This window comes from Pectinophora gossypiella, chromosome 12 (assembly GCF_024362695.1).
Source record: "Pectinophora gossypiella chromosome 12, ilPecGoss1.1, whole genome shotgun sequence".
Classification (NCBI taxonomy): Eukaryota; Metazoa; Arthropoda; class Insecta; order Lepidoptera; family Gelechiidae; genus Pectinophora; species Pectinophora gossypiella.
Window position 1 is genome coordinate 3,960,192 of NC_065415.1, and position 14,349 is coordinate 3,974,540.

General features: G+C 43.6%; 1 protein-coding gene across 2 annotated transcripts in view; it reads left to right on the forward strand.

The window, feature by feature from the left end:
- The window catches only part of LOC126371481 (leucine zipper putative tumor suppressor 2 homolog), a 120,603-nt gene that overhangs the window by 92,542 nt on the left and 13,712 nt on the right, over positions 1 to 14,349 (forward strand). For both annotated transcript variants that reach the window (XM_050016792.1, XM_050016793.1), the window contains one exon: positions 8,221 to 8,347. In XM_050016792.1, the coding sequence (XP_049872749.1) occupies positions 8,221 to 8,347 (127 nt within the window). The remainder of the gene's footprint in view (positions 1 to 8,220; positions 8,348 to 14,349) is intronic.

Consider the following 14,349-nt stretch of genomic DNA (forward strand, 5'->3'; position numbering starts at 1 on the left):
GCCTCAGGTAGGCCTGATAGTCGGAGGTCCTCGAGTAAGTGAGGTGCCTACAGGTGTACGGACAGTGTTTTAAACAGAGTGATATCCCATGGTTGTAACGGAGTGACAATTAACCTGACGGACCAAAGCGCGACCTGTCTCCCTCCATAGGGTTTTTGACCTACCTATGGTTAATGAAATTTGTAGATTTAAAAATATACATTGTACAAATTCAAGGGAGTTTTCTTTGTCTCATGCTCACCGGTCTATAACATCTAGCTGTGCCCTTCAGGTAAACACCACTTTATAAATTTCTGAAACATACCTGTATTTTCATAACACCATTTCCTATACACCTACCTTCTCCGTTAGGTAGCAAAAGATATTTTGTTTCACTTTATACCCTTATTATGACCCGCGTTGTGCCAATTTAGTAACTGTATTAATACTTTTTTGTGACAACATAAAATATCCTAGTTGCGCCCTTTTCCTTTCGACCTTTTGTCACTGTAACGCAAAGTTGAACAAAAAACATCCCTTGTGCTGTATTATCAGGTCCGCCGTCAGAATACGCTTACGGGGATGATACGAACAATGCCATAATTTTTGAAGTTGGTGTATAGGTGGAAGTGTATAGTTTAAACACCCATTCCTCGCAGCACCAACAGAGCAGAAATCCGGGAAACCACGAAATGACATTGAAATAAATATTAATAATAATAAAACACTTTACTGCACACAAATTTACAAAACATTTACAGGATTAACTTATTCTAAGGTGGGCAAAGGCGGCCTTATCGCTAAGAGCGATCTCTAAAAATTTAAACCTCTCTAAATATTATAATTAGGAAATATATGACGACGATGCATTATGCTCAATCATTCAGTTTAGTTTTTATAAAAAGTCAGATAGGTATCTTTTTACCCAGTTTTACCCATAACAACTAATGTTAGCAATGCAATGTTTTCTTCTGTTAACCCGATCTCGTAGATATCAAGGAACACTTTTCGGCTTACTGATTTCCATATTCTTTATTGCTTTATTTTTCTAATATCGAATGTTTGTGCGGGTTCAGCTGTCAAAATAACCCCTAGCTACATCCCTGTCCACAATTAATCGTCTCACTATTTGCAGGCTATGACGAATCGGCAGATGCATAGCAATGCATGCATACCTCACATCTGCTCAGCACGTGCCATTATGGTCCTCGATAAAAATAAAACCGGCTTTTTAAACATCCCCTAACAGTTATTACCTAGTGATTTCTGCCCTCAATTTATAAGCGATTTTATCTCTATTTCCTTTTGAATCTTTTCTTTAAAATTAAACTGAAACTTTGTTATTGTCCAATGTTTTTCTTTTTATTTGATGCCCAGTGGAGCAAAGAATTTAGTAGGTACCCATTGAAAAGTTATATTTTTAAATTAGTTTTCTAGTCCAATTATTTTTTGATTTGCAGAAAATGATAATATCATTCGAATAAAAGGGAGTTATCAAATCTATTTTTTTTTTTTGTGTATGGTCTATGTGACTATTTATTTCCGTTATTAGGTATTCAGTTTATTATTAAACTATGACGCAACGAAAATAGTTTTGTTGATAGGCTTGACAAGGAAGTGTCGGTTATGATATAAATACAGCTTTACTTTAAAAACAAAGAGAAGTACTTACCGTTCCCTCAAGCACGCCAAGTAACCATAGGTGATAATTAAAACACATAACACCGGGTTCTTACAGGGTTAAAATCAGGGATGTGAGACTCCCGAATAGGTCACTTGCTAAGCGGTGAAGGAAAACATCGTGAGATGCATTTTTCGGAGGTATGTCACCTAATTTGTATTTGGCTGGTTTTCCCTTTGCTGGTTGGAAGGTCAGACACGCAGGCGCTTCTATTAAAAACCGGACCTGTCAAATCTTGTTAGGTAAACGGACCCTGTGAAAAAGGGATAATTCTAGAGAAATGATGAATGTATAACTATAGGTGTACTATAACTCCGTATGCGTCCTAATACGACGCGCGTAAGACCAAAATAAGACGGTAAGGCCGGGTAATGCAGACACAGACGGTTCTGTAAAGGCTTTCCAACTAATCTATGGGAAGGATGCTCGGCTGTGTAGGTTGTACGTTGTACAGCATCTCATGTCGATTGTTATCACCCAATTTACGAGCGTGTGCCACAATCAAACGCCGCACTCGTGTCCTTTCGATGCGAGTGCATTTGCAACATGTACCTAACTGTTCTGCCTTCGACGATGATGTTAGCTGTTATTTATGTACTGTGGTTCCCGTTCAGTGATGTGCCATTCACGAGAATATTCCCAAATTAGGAATGTTCCAGTTGTAAAATCTCTTTAATAGTAAGGACATTGGCTGCTTTTGTTTTTCATATTGTTCGTTCTTGTACTCTGATCCTATGTGCCTAAAAGTTAGGAATAAAGCTTTTTACATAAGTTGTGCGCCTTTTTACTGCCGAGAACGTTCCCAAAGTGGAAATATTCCCGGTTCACTGTTCCTGTTGTACCTTTTGAGTTGGGGTTTGTTTAGTCTTTTGGCAAAAGGTTGGCTTTCCTCAATGTAAAAAGAACCCAGAAACTTAATGTCAATCGATCAATTTGAAAGTAGTACAAGGCATATACCGCGTCAGTGATTCTGATTGCATAATGGGGTTTAAACTCATTAAAACTCGTCAATTCATTCGTCCATCTTCAGTACATTTCATAGAGCAACACGAACTTCCGCGGACCGGTTACACTTTGAGCAATGTCATTTGTTTTTCATGATTTTGTCACACGTCTCAAGTTGGCATGTAAATAACCTAGTAGACGCCATAATCATTTTACACACAATAATGCATCGTTTTAAACAAGTTTTAAGGAATGACTAAACTCTATCTTTATTTAAATTAATACCGCGCTTTAAAATCTGTAATTTTGAAGACAAAATTTAGCAGATGATCGCATGACCGCTCAAATTGCATATCCCGAATATCCGTTAAGAGTGCAGTTTCGTGATGAATTCGTACCATTCGCTGGAACGCATAACACCTCGGGCTATGCCGAGTGGCGTGCAAGAGGAAATAATTAAGCAAAAATGAGCAAAGACGGTCAGAAATGACCGAAAACTGGCACTCCTGCTGTGAACAAATTCTTACACCGAGGTTTCGGGGTCCGAGCCTGGGACTCGCCGGGGGCGATTTTGAATCACGCCAACCGCATCTCTTTCTATCTCTACATTGTTAGACAGAGACAAAAGGCCGGTTTAATCGGACGATACACGTGGTCTTGGTGGAGCGTGGGAGACCGCCGCGGGTTTCGCAAATCAGTTGTTTGTTACAGATACACTCAGTGACATGCAAATTTAGATTTTTGGAACGATTAGTCGTGGGCGGGGTCTCAAGGATTGCTTTGATAGGATAATGAAGTTGAATGGACGCTTACATGTCAAGACGTATGTTATTACTGCCAGGGCTTTCGAGCTTTTATATTACGCATTTCTTCTCTTTAAAGTGCCTGTCTGGTGTGTCTACTACTGGGACTTAGAAGTTTATATGTTGAAATATGATTAAATGCGTAAACAGATAAGAAAAATAACATAGGTAATGTAGGTTAGCTTCGTTATGGTAAATAATTAACTAAATATATAATGTTTTAATGACATGAGCTGCACAACCGGCTTTTAATATTTTCAAATTAACAAAACAAACCTCTACCTGTGTTCTGCGATAGTGATTATAATTCCATATAAAACCGAAAATTCTGGCGTCGCGTACGATGCGAAACTTTTACCCTCTGATCTTCATCAGGGGGGTCAAAAAGGCCAAATTCACCTAAAAAGCTCGTTGATATGTATTGACATTGCGCACTTAGGTTACCTATATGCGTAAATGTCAAATTGCAATATTGCTTTTTAGGTGAATTCCTTGGAAGTGGCCTTTTTAACCCCCCAGTACTGGTATATCGTCATTAATCAATTCTATCTCCTTCACATTACATACTTTCCTCAATATAGCTATTCCGTACGAATGTCTCACAAGCTAGAGTCGTGTCGTATCATTTCACAGCAACAGGTTGGTAATAGCATCTAATAGAGGCCGTGGTTCCGTACAATAAATCATCTATGAGCCACCCAGCTCGCGGTCCTATAAAGGTTCTATACATTCTCATCTTTCACCGTACCTACCTGCTCACATGTGACCGCAAAACACGGACTTTCCTCTTGTAAGCAATATCTCATTGAAGTAGTTTATTACATTAGTAAGTAAAGTAAAAATCATAATCAATCATTTATTTGTAAGAACACAAAGTCATCTTATTCTAAATAAAACAGTGCATTTTACTACTATGAAAGGCTAGCTCGCCGGTGTATTAAAAGAGTTTGCTAATAACAAATATTCAGGACCTCCTCGATACAGGGTTTCTCTAGTGCGGGGTCCGCCAGTAACGTATTAGATGTTTAAGTTTTTAAATAAACATATTCTATTCTATTCTACCTGCAAGAATGCAAATATTCTAAAGTTAAAGAATTCATTGACACTATAAAAACACATATTATGTAATAAACATTTAGTTAATTCATGCTTAAATTCTTTTATATACTCGTATAATTGCTTTAATTTTTTTGGTAATTTGTCAAAAATTATGACACACATGTTATAACATTTTTTTTTATAAATATAGGCATGACAAGGAAGTTGGTACAGTACGCTCGCGTATTGTCTTCTAAGTTGTCTTGTACTTACTTCACTACGTAACGCAAGAAACTTGTTACAACCTGTGTGGGACATACAAAACAGTCTCTTTACCAACATTCATCAACAAAAATACAGTTTCAATAAGTTATTAAGCGAATAAATGATTTCTGATTTCGTGACGGCTTTCTGTCGCATGTCCGAGTTTTGTCGAAAATATATTTTATGATGTTACCAATTGATAATTTAGGAAAACATAAAGAAGAATACCCAAATTGAATTTAAACAGTCCATACGTTTTACTAATAGTTAAGTTACCCAAATTGATTTTTCCTCAAAAAATTGATAAGATTGATAAGGAACGAACATATTGCCCCAAGTCTAACCGCTAACCAGTGTCCACTAAGCGACATAACATGTTAGCATGTCGGACAACCTGTTGACACATCAGTGGAGGCAAGTTTATCATCGCGTGTACCGCGACATGCGTTTTTATCTCCGAGACAGTGTTCGACGTCACTGCCTGTGAGGCATTTGTTTTTTATCAGTCTGCGTCTGCGGCGTGAGAGAACCTACCTATTCCGTTTGATCTGTACAACTTACTTAGACAGCATGCTGTTTCCTCTGTCGTATGGGTTGTCAGGTGGATAACCAAACTCAGGAACCTTGGTGTCAGCGTTATTATTGAGCTGCCAAAGGCCCAGGCCCAAATGATGTAACGATAGCAACGGTTGAGGTTTTAGGCGTATAGACGTACGTATGTGTTGACTCGACCATTATAGACGGCGATAAAGCTCTCCACGCTCTCCACCTATCACGTCGATCTAACAGAAAGCTCAGTGAGGTGAGGTACTTAGTTAGCCGCGTCTTGCGATGGATGTACCTTTGACTACCACAATTATTGGGACATGTTTAGTTAGGTTTTCAATTCTTATGTTATTTTCTTCAACAAAACCTCGATTTCTTTGAATTAGTCTTTCTTTCTTTCTTCTTTGAGTAAAAGTTGAGACCACATTTTTTACCTAGGTTAAAAGTAGCTTGTCTATTGTGCAGTTTTACAAATGTGATTTTTCAAAGGGGCGCTTAGTAGTTTTCATAATAAGGCGCCGTTAAACTGTTCTAAGTATTTTTATGAGGCATTATATTATTCATCAGTGCTGCATGATAAGAACGCCGTCTGCACGGCCATGTCATGTCGTAAACATAAAACTGTAACCTTTCCCAAGTCGTGACATTTGTGCGTTGCGCACAAAATGCCGATTCCGTGCACACACAGCCAGATAGCTACATTAGACCACCATTAGGAGGCAACGGTGACTAATGTGGGGAAAAATTTCGTTTAACCATTCAAATGTTATTGTTAGAGTAACCTTAACTCATTTATCTTGTTAACTATTATAAATACAGGGTGTTAGTGACATCGTAAATCGTTTCCGTTGCAAAAGTATATTTTAACTGAAAATAATTTTATAAAATATAAAATTTTTCATGACTTTTTCGACATTTGATATCGATTCAGAATCATGGTCTGAATCATCCCCTTCAGTATTCGTTATGGTGTCACTAACACCCATACGTACTTGTATGTACTTGTACGGGGTGTAGTGTAAGTGACATTGTAACAAATACTGAGCGGGATGATTCAGCTAATTATTGTGAGTTAATATCAAGAATATAAAAGAAACTTGATATTTACTCAGAATCATCATGGTCTGAATCATCCCCCTAAGTATTCGTTACGATGTTACTAACACTCTGTATAAGGACTTATGAGTTGTGTGTTATTGAACTTCTTTACAAATGCAGACGATCACCTAAGTCTGTGCTTACAAAGTGCATTAAAACTAGTACCGTTTTCCATTGTTTAAAAGTTGAGAGTTGATTTGTTGAGTTGGTTGATTAGCTCGGTGACGCGGGGGTACTTAGTTCATCTTGCGATGGATGTACCTCTACGACTACCCCAATCGTGATATAATTGTGAGTTAGTGTTATGTTATGAGTAGTTGATGCCATAGAGGCAGCCAATCAGCTCGCGACACCAAACACTTCAGGTCCCCGATACCGACCCCGCCGGCGTGGTCGACGATTTCCCTCATTCAGCGCTTATCGCTATCGACCCACTAGGGTCGATTAATTCTTTCAAATATTTTTCCTCTCAGACGACGCCCTGAGCCAAGGTTCGCGCCCAACTGGGCACCCTCAGGCCCGTTGTCTTAAACGTTGTACCGGGTGAGAGCCTTCAGCGCTCCCCATTTGTCCGGCCAAGTAGTTAATGCCATCTGCGGCAAATCTACAATAAGTCACGTCAAAAAAAAAAAATGAGTAGTTGATAGACAATGGAAAAAGCTCTTGTAACTGACTAGTTATCGTTTCCTTTATAAAATGACAATTATATTTAATTAAATAATAATGATAATTAGATCCCAGTATTCAGTTCAGTTCAGTTTTTAGTTCTACAAGAAAAAGTTAAATAACACACAATATTTTTTTCAACAAACGCTAAGTAAAAGATTGACCACACATTTCTTGTTCTGGATGTGTGTGTGATTAGATACGCTAGGTGAATGTTTAAATTGCTTGAGACTGCGGACATAGTAACGTCATAATAGCGATGAACTAAGTATCGGACCTGTTATTTTTTAGAACTGTTATTATTTATAAATTGATTACGACATTTTTGTACAAAATATATTATTATGTGTTTATCCCGATCTTCTCTCGAGTGGGTTGTGAGATCAATGACCGAGCTCATCAACTACTTTTATTAGATTTTCCGACTGTGCAAGCTAAAATTGTTGAATTACTAGACTATTAATGGTACTGATTCCAGTACAAACCGTCTAATTTTATGTTAAGTTATACCTTTCATTTTCTTATCCCCGAAAAGGAAGGGGACGGGTATTTGACAGGCATAAAATTTATGAAACACACGTCAATTTTAGGGAGAAAAACAACACTTTTGAATTTTTACGTTGGCCAATAACCCGACAGAATTTAGTTGACTGCACGTCCAACGGATTGCATATCTGCGAGATGCCTATTTTTTTAACCCGGTTATTCATTCATTTACTCATTAATTTTAAAATTGACAATTGTCAATCATCCGTCCTTTTCCTTTTGGACGGATAAGAAAATGACAGATAATTTAATATAAAATCGGAGGAATCGGAGCCATTGTAATCATTTATAATTACGAGTTTTTCTATCATCATCATCATCAGCCCATTAACGTTGCCCCACTGCTGGGGCACGGGCGTTCCCTATGAATGGGTAGGGAGATCGGGCCTTAAACCACCACGCGGGCCCAGTGCGGATTGATGGTTATTAACGACTGCTAATGCAGCCGGGACCAAGGGCTTAACGTGCCTTCCGAAGCACGGTGGAGCTCGAGATGAAAACTTTTTTTTTTGTGGTCACCCATCCTATGACCGGCCTTTGCGAAAGTTGCTAAACTTCAACAATCGCAGACCGAGCGTGTTTGCCGCTGCGCCACCGAGCTCCTCACGAGTTTTTGTATACTCATAATTAATAACATGTATTTCATCGTTTCAGGGCAAAACAGTAATCCGTCCGATAGCGTTCAAGCCGCTAGGTGGGCGACTGTCCGCGGGAGGAGAGCGGTATGGCTCGACCCCAGTGCTCGCCAGTCGGCCGCCCAGCCATATGACGCTCTACGGCAGTGAGTATCACATACATACATAAACTAACGCCTAAAGGGGTGGTTAGCCAGTTAAACAGAAGACAACTTGGAACCAGTTTTGACGCGAAGTCCTTACAGTATCTTGACAGGATCAGCTCATAAAGGACCAATTTCCTTTAAGAAAAGAGACAATCCCTGTGTCGGTTTTTGCGACATATCATCGCCATAATATACCACTGTAAAGGTAGGTGGATTCATAAAACGCCAATTGACAGTTAGTGTTTATATTGCAGACAGTAATATTGACAAATCATGCAAGTGTTCCTGAAAATGAGCATCCCTAGCTGGAGGTTACAGGACGGACTGCCTATAGCTATCGCGAACCTGGCCTCAACTTAGGTTTTCAAGTGGACTGCCTATAGCTATCGCACTTGTCAACCTTCGACCGATCCGTAGGACTGCTATGCTATCGCAACGGAGGCCGCTAGCTAACTGAGAGAAGGCGGCGTCGGGTTTCTTCTCGTCGCGGGCGAAGCCCGCGGCGGGGAGACATCCTCGGGGCTGAGCCCCCTTGATGTGGCTGCGCTCGCCGCCCGCAAAAACGGGCGTGTCACGGGGTTTGGGACACGGCGGGCGATAACGCCCCTCCGTGAGCCACGATGTTATCCTTCCGTGGTGCCGCCAGCGAGGTCGAGCCCACCGGGTGGTTCCCCATTGGGGGAGGCCCAGTGAGCGCCCGTCAGCTGGCGGTGGTGTCGAGTCCGGTGAGCTGCTCCGTCGCCGGGGCAGCTGGTGTCGAGTCGGCTGGAGGGGGGGAGAGGACTGCTTCCACTGCCACTGGAAGCGTCAACTCATCCCCCGGGGGGTGGCCACGATCCTAACTACTCGACGAGGAGTAGTGGATGTGGGCAGCCCCGGTCCAGTCCGGTGTTTGTAGTCAGTGCCCACCGGTGAGTTGGCCCAGCAGGGATGCCAGGCCTCCCACGATGATGGGCACTGGGTCAGTCCTTGTGCGGATGGCCGCCAGGATGTCGTGGAGCAACTGGATAGATTGCTCCAACACTTCCAACTTCTCGTTGGCGGTGTCTGCGTGTGCCTCCGCTCGGGGCCTCGCCTTCTTCCCCTTTGGAGGGGCGGCGGCTGCTGTCTCTGATGTAGAGGGCTGCGGCGGGACGGGTTCCACGGCGATTTGCTCGGCGGTGGTGGTAGCGGTGGGGGCGGGAGTTGCCCTTTTATGGGCGCGCCTCTTCCTCTGCGGCTTGGGTCCGTTTGGGCCGTTCGCCGCGGCCATGAGCGAGCTCCTCGCTGTCGGCTCGCTGGTTGGGTCCACGGTGGAGGTTGCTGGGACAGCTCTTCTTGCGCCGGTCAAGGGCGCGGTGCCTGCCCTCGTGTTGCGCAGCTCGCGCGACTTGATAGGGCAAGAAGGGCTGTTTGCAGGGTGGGCTCCCCCGCAGTTGCAGCACGTCGCCGGTACCTCCCGGGGTCGCGTGCAGTCCTTCGCTGCGTGGCTCTCGCCACAGCGAACGCAGGCCGCCGGTCGGTGGCAGTTGTGGCTGCTGTGCCGAAACTGCTGGCAGCGGTGACATTGGGGGGCTCCTTTGCGTCCCCTCCATGCTTCAACCTTCACACCGGGCATGCAGAGGAGCTCGGTGGTGGCGTAAATGGACTGGAAGCCCAGTGTCCGTCGTATCTCCACAAAGAAGATTCCGCCCACCCTGCCCTGGATGGGACGGATGTACTGGGGGTCGAAGCCGCGGTTACGCAGCTCCTCCTCCAGTTCGGCGGTGTTGGTCTCCATGGGCAGGCCCTTGATGGCCAGCTTCAAGGCGCGTTCCGCCGGGGGGGCGTAGGCGAACCAGGAGAGTCCCGTCGCTTTTTCCAGGCCGGCAAGGTAGCGCTGGTAAAGCCGGAACTCTTCGTTGGTCTTCGCCATGAAGCGCACACCCTTCCCGTACGGGCGCGCGTTGGGGACGTGGCCGAGCACCTCCCGCAGCTTGCGGAAGTGGTGCGGCCAGTCAGGCAGCTGGTCCACCACGATGGGCGGAATCTTCTTGCTCGCTGGGGCGAGCGGCGGCTGAAGGCGGACGGGCTTCGGCGACGGCGTGGGCGTCGTCCGGAGGGACGGACGTGGAGGCGCGTGCGGCGGCGAGTCTGGGTTCGTGTTCAAGACGGCGGCGTATGAGCGCGGCGGCGTCTTCTCCAACTCGCACAGTGGCGAGAATGGGTTTGTACTTGCGTACGAGCGTGGCGGCGTTGTCTCCATGTCCAGTGAGGGCATGGAGAGTGCGACGGGCGGCATGGTCCTCACCACAGGCTGGGATGGGTGTCGCTGGTGTTCAGGCGGCGTAGTGGTCCTCCTTGCAGTAATTCCTGCTCCCGGCAGCAGCGGGAAGGGGGACATTCGCGTGCCTAGGCCGGTGAGGCGCGGCGGAGGCGGCGGTAGGTTGGGGGCTGCTGGTGTGGTGACGACGCGCGAGGGCAAGAAGGTGCGCGCCCTGCGCTTCGTCACTCCGGCGGTGGTTGGGGGAGCCATTCTTGCCCTGCTCTCCCCGTTTGGTTATGGATGCGAAGTGTGGCTGTGTGGCTGTCCACTGGTGCGGAGCCTGGCGGTCCGCCTGGCAGAGCACGCGTTATCACACCCTCCCCGGTGAGACCCGCTGGTGGGAGGCCGGGGGTGGTAGGTGCGACAACGGTGATGCCGATTGGAGCCGCGGAATCCTGGAGGGTATTTTAAGATAAAAATACCCCCCCCTGCTTCTGTTTCGTCAACGGCGTCAGTGTGTGGGTAGACGAAGATTTGTGGCTCCCGAACACGGACGAGTGGACAGAGCAATCCAAAAGAGAGAAGGCGCGCGCGCGCTGCGGTATTTATAGGCGTCGCCGCGCCGCTCGTAGGTATTCGCTGGTCGTCGGGTATGTTCGTCGCTGCATGACCGCTTGCCGCGAAGATGTCATGCTACAGTCTCCCCCTCTGGTGCTCATGAACGTCCCGAATGAGTACCAGGACCCAAATCTGGAATCCTTTTAGGGCGACCTCGTCGTCTAATCGGTAATACAGGTGTCGCCGTTACAGGGCCTCTTTCCATGAATTTGGTAATTGCAGACGTATGGTATCTTCCGACAACTTGCTTTGGATCATCCCTGTTGGCAACTTCGTATATCGTACTTCCTATTTTGCCTGTTATAATGTAAGGGCCATCGCGACGAGGTGCAAATTTGGCTGTAAATTGTTGTTCTTGACGGCTGACTGGATGTGTTTCTATTAGTACCAAGTCTCCGTTAGAATAGCCTGGATCTGGACGGCGGTTTTGATTTGCTTTAGCTCTATTAATATCTTGCATAAATTCTACATTTTCCTTAGCGATAATCAAGTCTTTCGCCAGGCGTCGTAGATGTGGAGTTATTTCCGGAATGAAATTTTCAGATTGAACAACTTCACTGAAATTATGTGTTATTTCAAATGGCGTTCTCATCTCCCTTCCAAAAGTTAGATATGCTGCTGAAAATCCAGTGCTTTTACTAAAAGCTGAATTCATTGAGAATCGTATTGCGGGTAATGCTTCTGGCCAATTACTGTGTTTGTTTTGAACAGCTATAGCTAATTGGCTTTTCAAGTCTCTGTTTTTGCGTTCAACGACGTTAGGCTCTGGATGATAATTAGGACTTAAAAATTGCTGTATATCTAGACTGTATGTCAGTTGCTGCATTACTGCTGATACGAATTGTGTACCATTATCACTTGATATTCTACGAGGTAATCCGTAACGTAAAAACACTTCGTTTAGTAAAGTTAGGGCGCACTGTTGTGCTGTAGCTTCTGTCAATGCAAAAAAGTTCTACCCAACGTGATGCAGTATCTTCTACTATAAGTATCCATCTTTCACCTTTCGATCCTCTCGGAAGCGGACCAAATAAGTCTACTGAAAGTACTTCAAATCTTTGATTGTTTGAAGTCGATTGGAACAACCCTGATGGTTTTTGGTTTGATGGCTTATATCTTTGACATTCTATGCATGACTTTATATATTTCATAACATCTCTTCGTAGACCTTTCCAGTAAAAGTTATTTTCTATACGTTTTACTGTTCCTTCTATCCCCAAATGACCAGCTGTTTTGGCATCGTGAAAGGATTCCAATAATTTATGTATTTCTTGTTTCGGTACTACGAGTTTCGCATTGTCATCCTCTTGATCTGGAGTAAATCTATACAAAACTCTATTGTGCAGAAGGTATCCTCGTTTAGACCATTGTATATAATTTTCTGATTCTATCTTATCTTCCAATGCTTTAATTATGACTTGCAATTCTTCATCCTTAGATTGTTCATTTCGTATGTTATGTTCGTTTTGTTTTGGGAAGTCGATTTGTACTGTGCAAATGTCACATGTATCTGCGTTATGTTCATTGTCATCACACGGAGGTCTTGAAAGAGTATCTGCTAAAACATTTGTTTTCCCTGGACAATATTTAATTTCTAAATTGTAAGGCTGGAGTTGCAGAGCCCATCTGGCTAATCTTCCAGTTGGTGATTTCAAGTTGAGTAACCATTTCAGTGGTTGATGGTCAGTAATTGTTAGGAATTTAGACCCTTCGATATAACCTCTAAATTTTGTTATTGCCCAAACGATTGCTAGTGCTTCTTTCTCAGTTACTGTATAATTCCTTTCAGCTGGAGATAACAGGCGACTTGCGTATTCAATAGGATGCTCTTGGTCGCCCTCCCCCTGCAGTAAAGCTGCACCGATCGCATAATTACTTGCATCTGTTTTAATTTTAAAAGGCAAACTGAAATCCGCTTGTTTCAGAATTGGAGCTGATGTTAAGGTTTTTCTCAGTGTTTGGTATGCCTCTTTTTGTTCGTTTTCCCATTGCCATTTTGTTTGTTTCTTTGTAAGGTTGGTCAGAGGTAGTGCTATGTCAGCGAAATTTTCAATAAATCGTCGATACCATGAAGCAGTTTGGAGAAATGAAATTAATTGTTTCAAGTTTTTAGGCTCAGGTCTGTTCAATATTGCTGTGATTTTTTCTTCATCTGTTTCAATACCTTCGGGAACTATTATATGACCCAAATATTTTATTTTAGAGCACCCAAATATGCATTTTTCTCTGTTTGCTCGTAGCTTAAATAGTTTTAATTTCTCAAATACTTCTTTGAGATCTTGTAAATGTTGTTCAAAAGTATTTGACCGTATTATCAAGTCATCCAAATATGAAAGAACGCACTGCGCTTTTAATCCACAAAAACTCATCAATGGTCTCATTTTTACCTTGGGTAGTCGCAAAGAGTTCTATGTAGATGTCATGAGGTTGTCGTTTAGGAGCAAAGGCGGACTTCAACCCTTGTAGTGCCGCAGACCAAGTCTTGATATCCGAGCGAACACCTTGCCACCATTTCGTTGCCTCACCTTTAAGGAGCATGGGTAATCCGATTAAGGCTTCGTCATCGGTCATCTTCTCCACGTCTTTAAATATGCAAATAGCGTCGATGAATTGTTCCACCTTAATATGGTCGTCGCGTTCTCCATAAAATAGCGAGGAGCAACGCGTAAAATTTTTATTCGACATAGCAGATGTTGTCGGTACTCTGTTTAGCAACATAATGAATTGTTCTTGTGTCAACTGAATGATATTGTTATTATGTTCTTCTACCTTCAATTCTTTTTCTTGTTCCTTTTCTACACTTCTACTCATATTGTGACTTGTGAGGGTAGTTGTATTTTTTAGTAGGTTTTTCTCGTTGGGCGCCAATGTAAAGGTAGGTGGATTCATAAAACGCCAATTGACAGTTAGTGTTTATATTGCAGACAGTAATATTGACAAATCATGCAAGTGTTCCTGAAAATGAGCATCCCTAGCTGGAGGTTACAGGACGGACTGCCTATAGCTATCGCGAACCTGGCCTCAACTTAGGTTTTCAAGTGGACTGCCTATAGCTATCGCACTTGTCAACCTTCGACCGATCCGTAGGACTGCTATGCTATCGCAACGGAGGCCGCTAGCTAACTGAGAGAAGGCGCGCGCGCGCTGCGGTATTTATAGG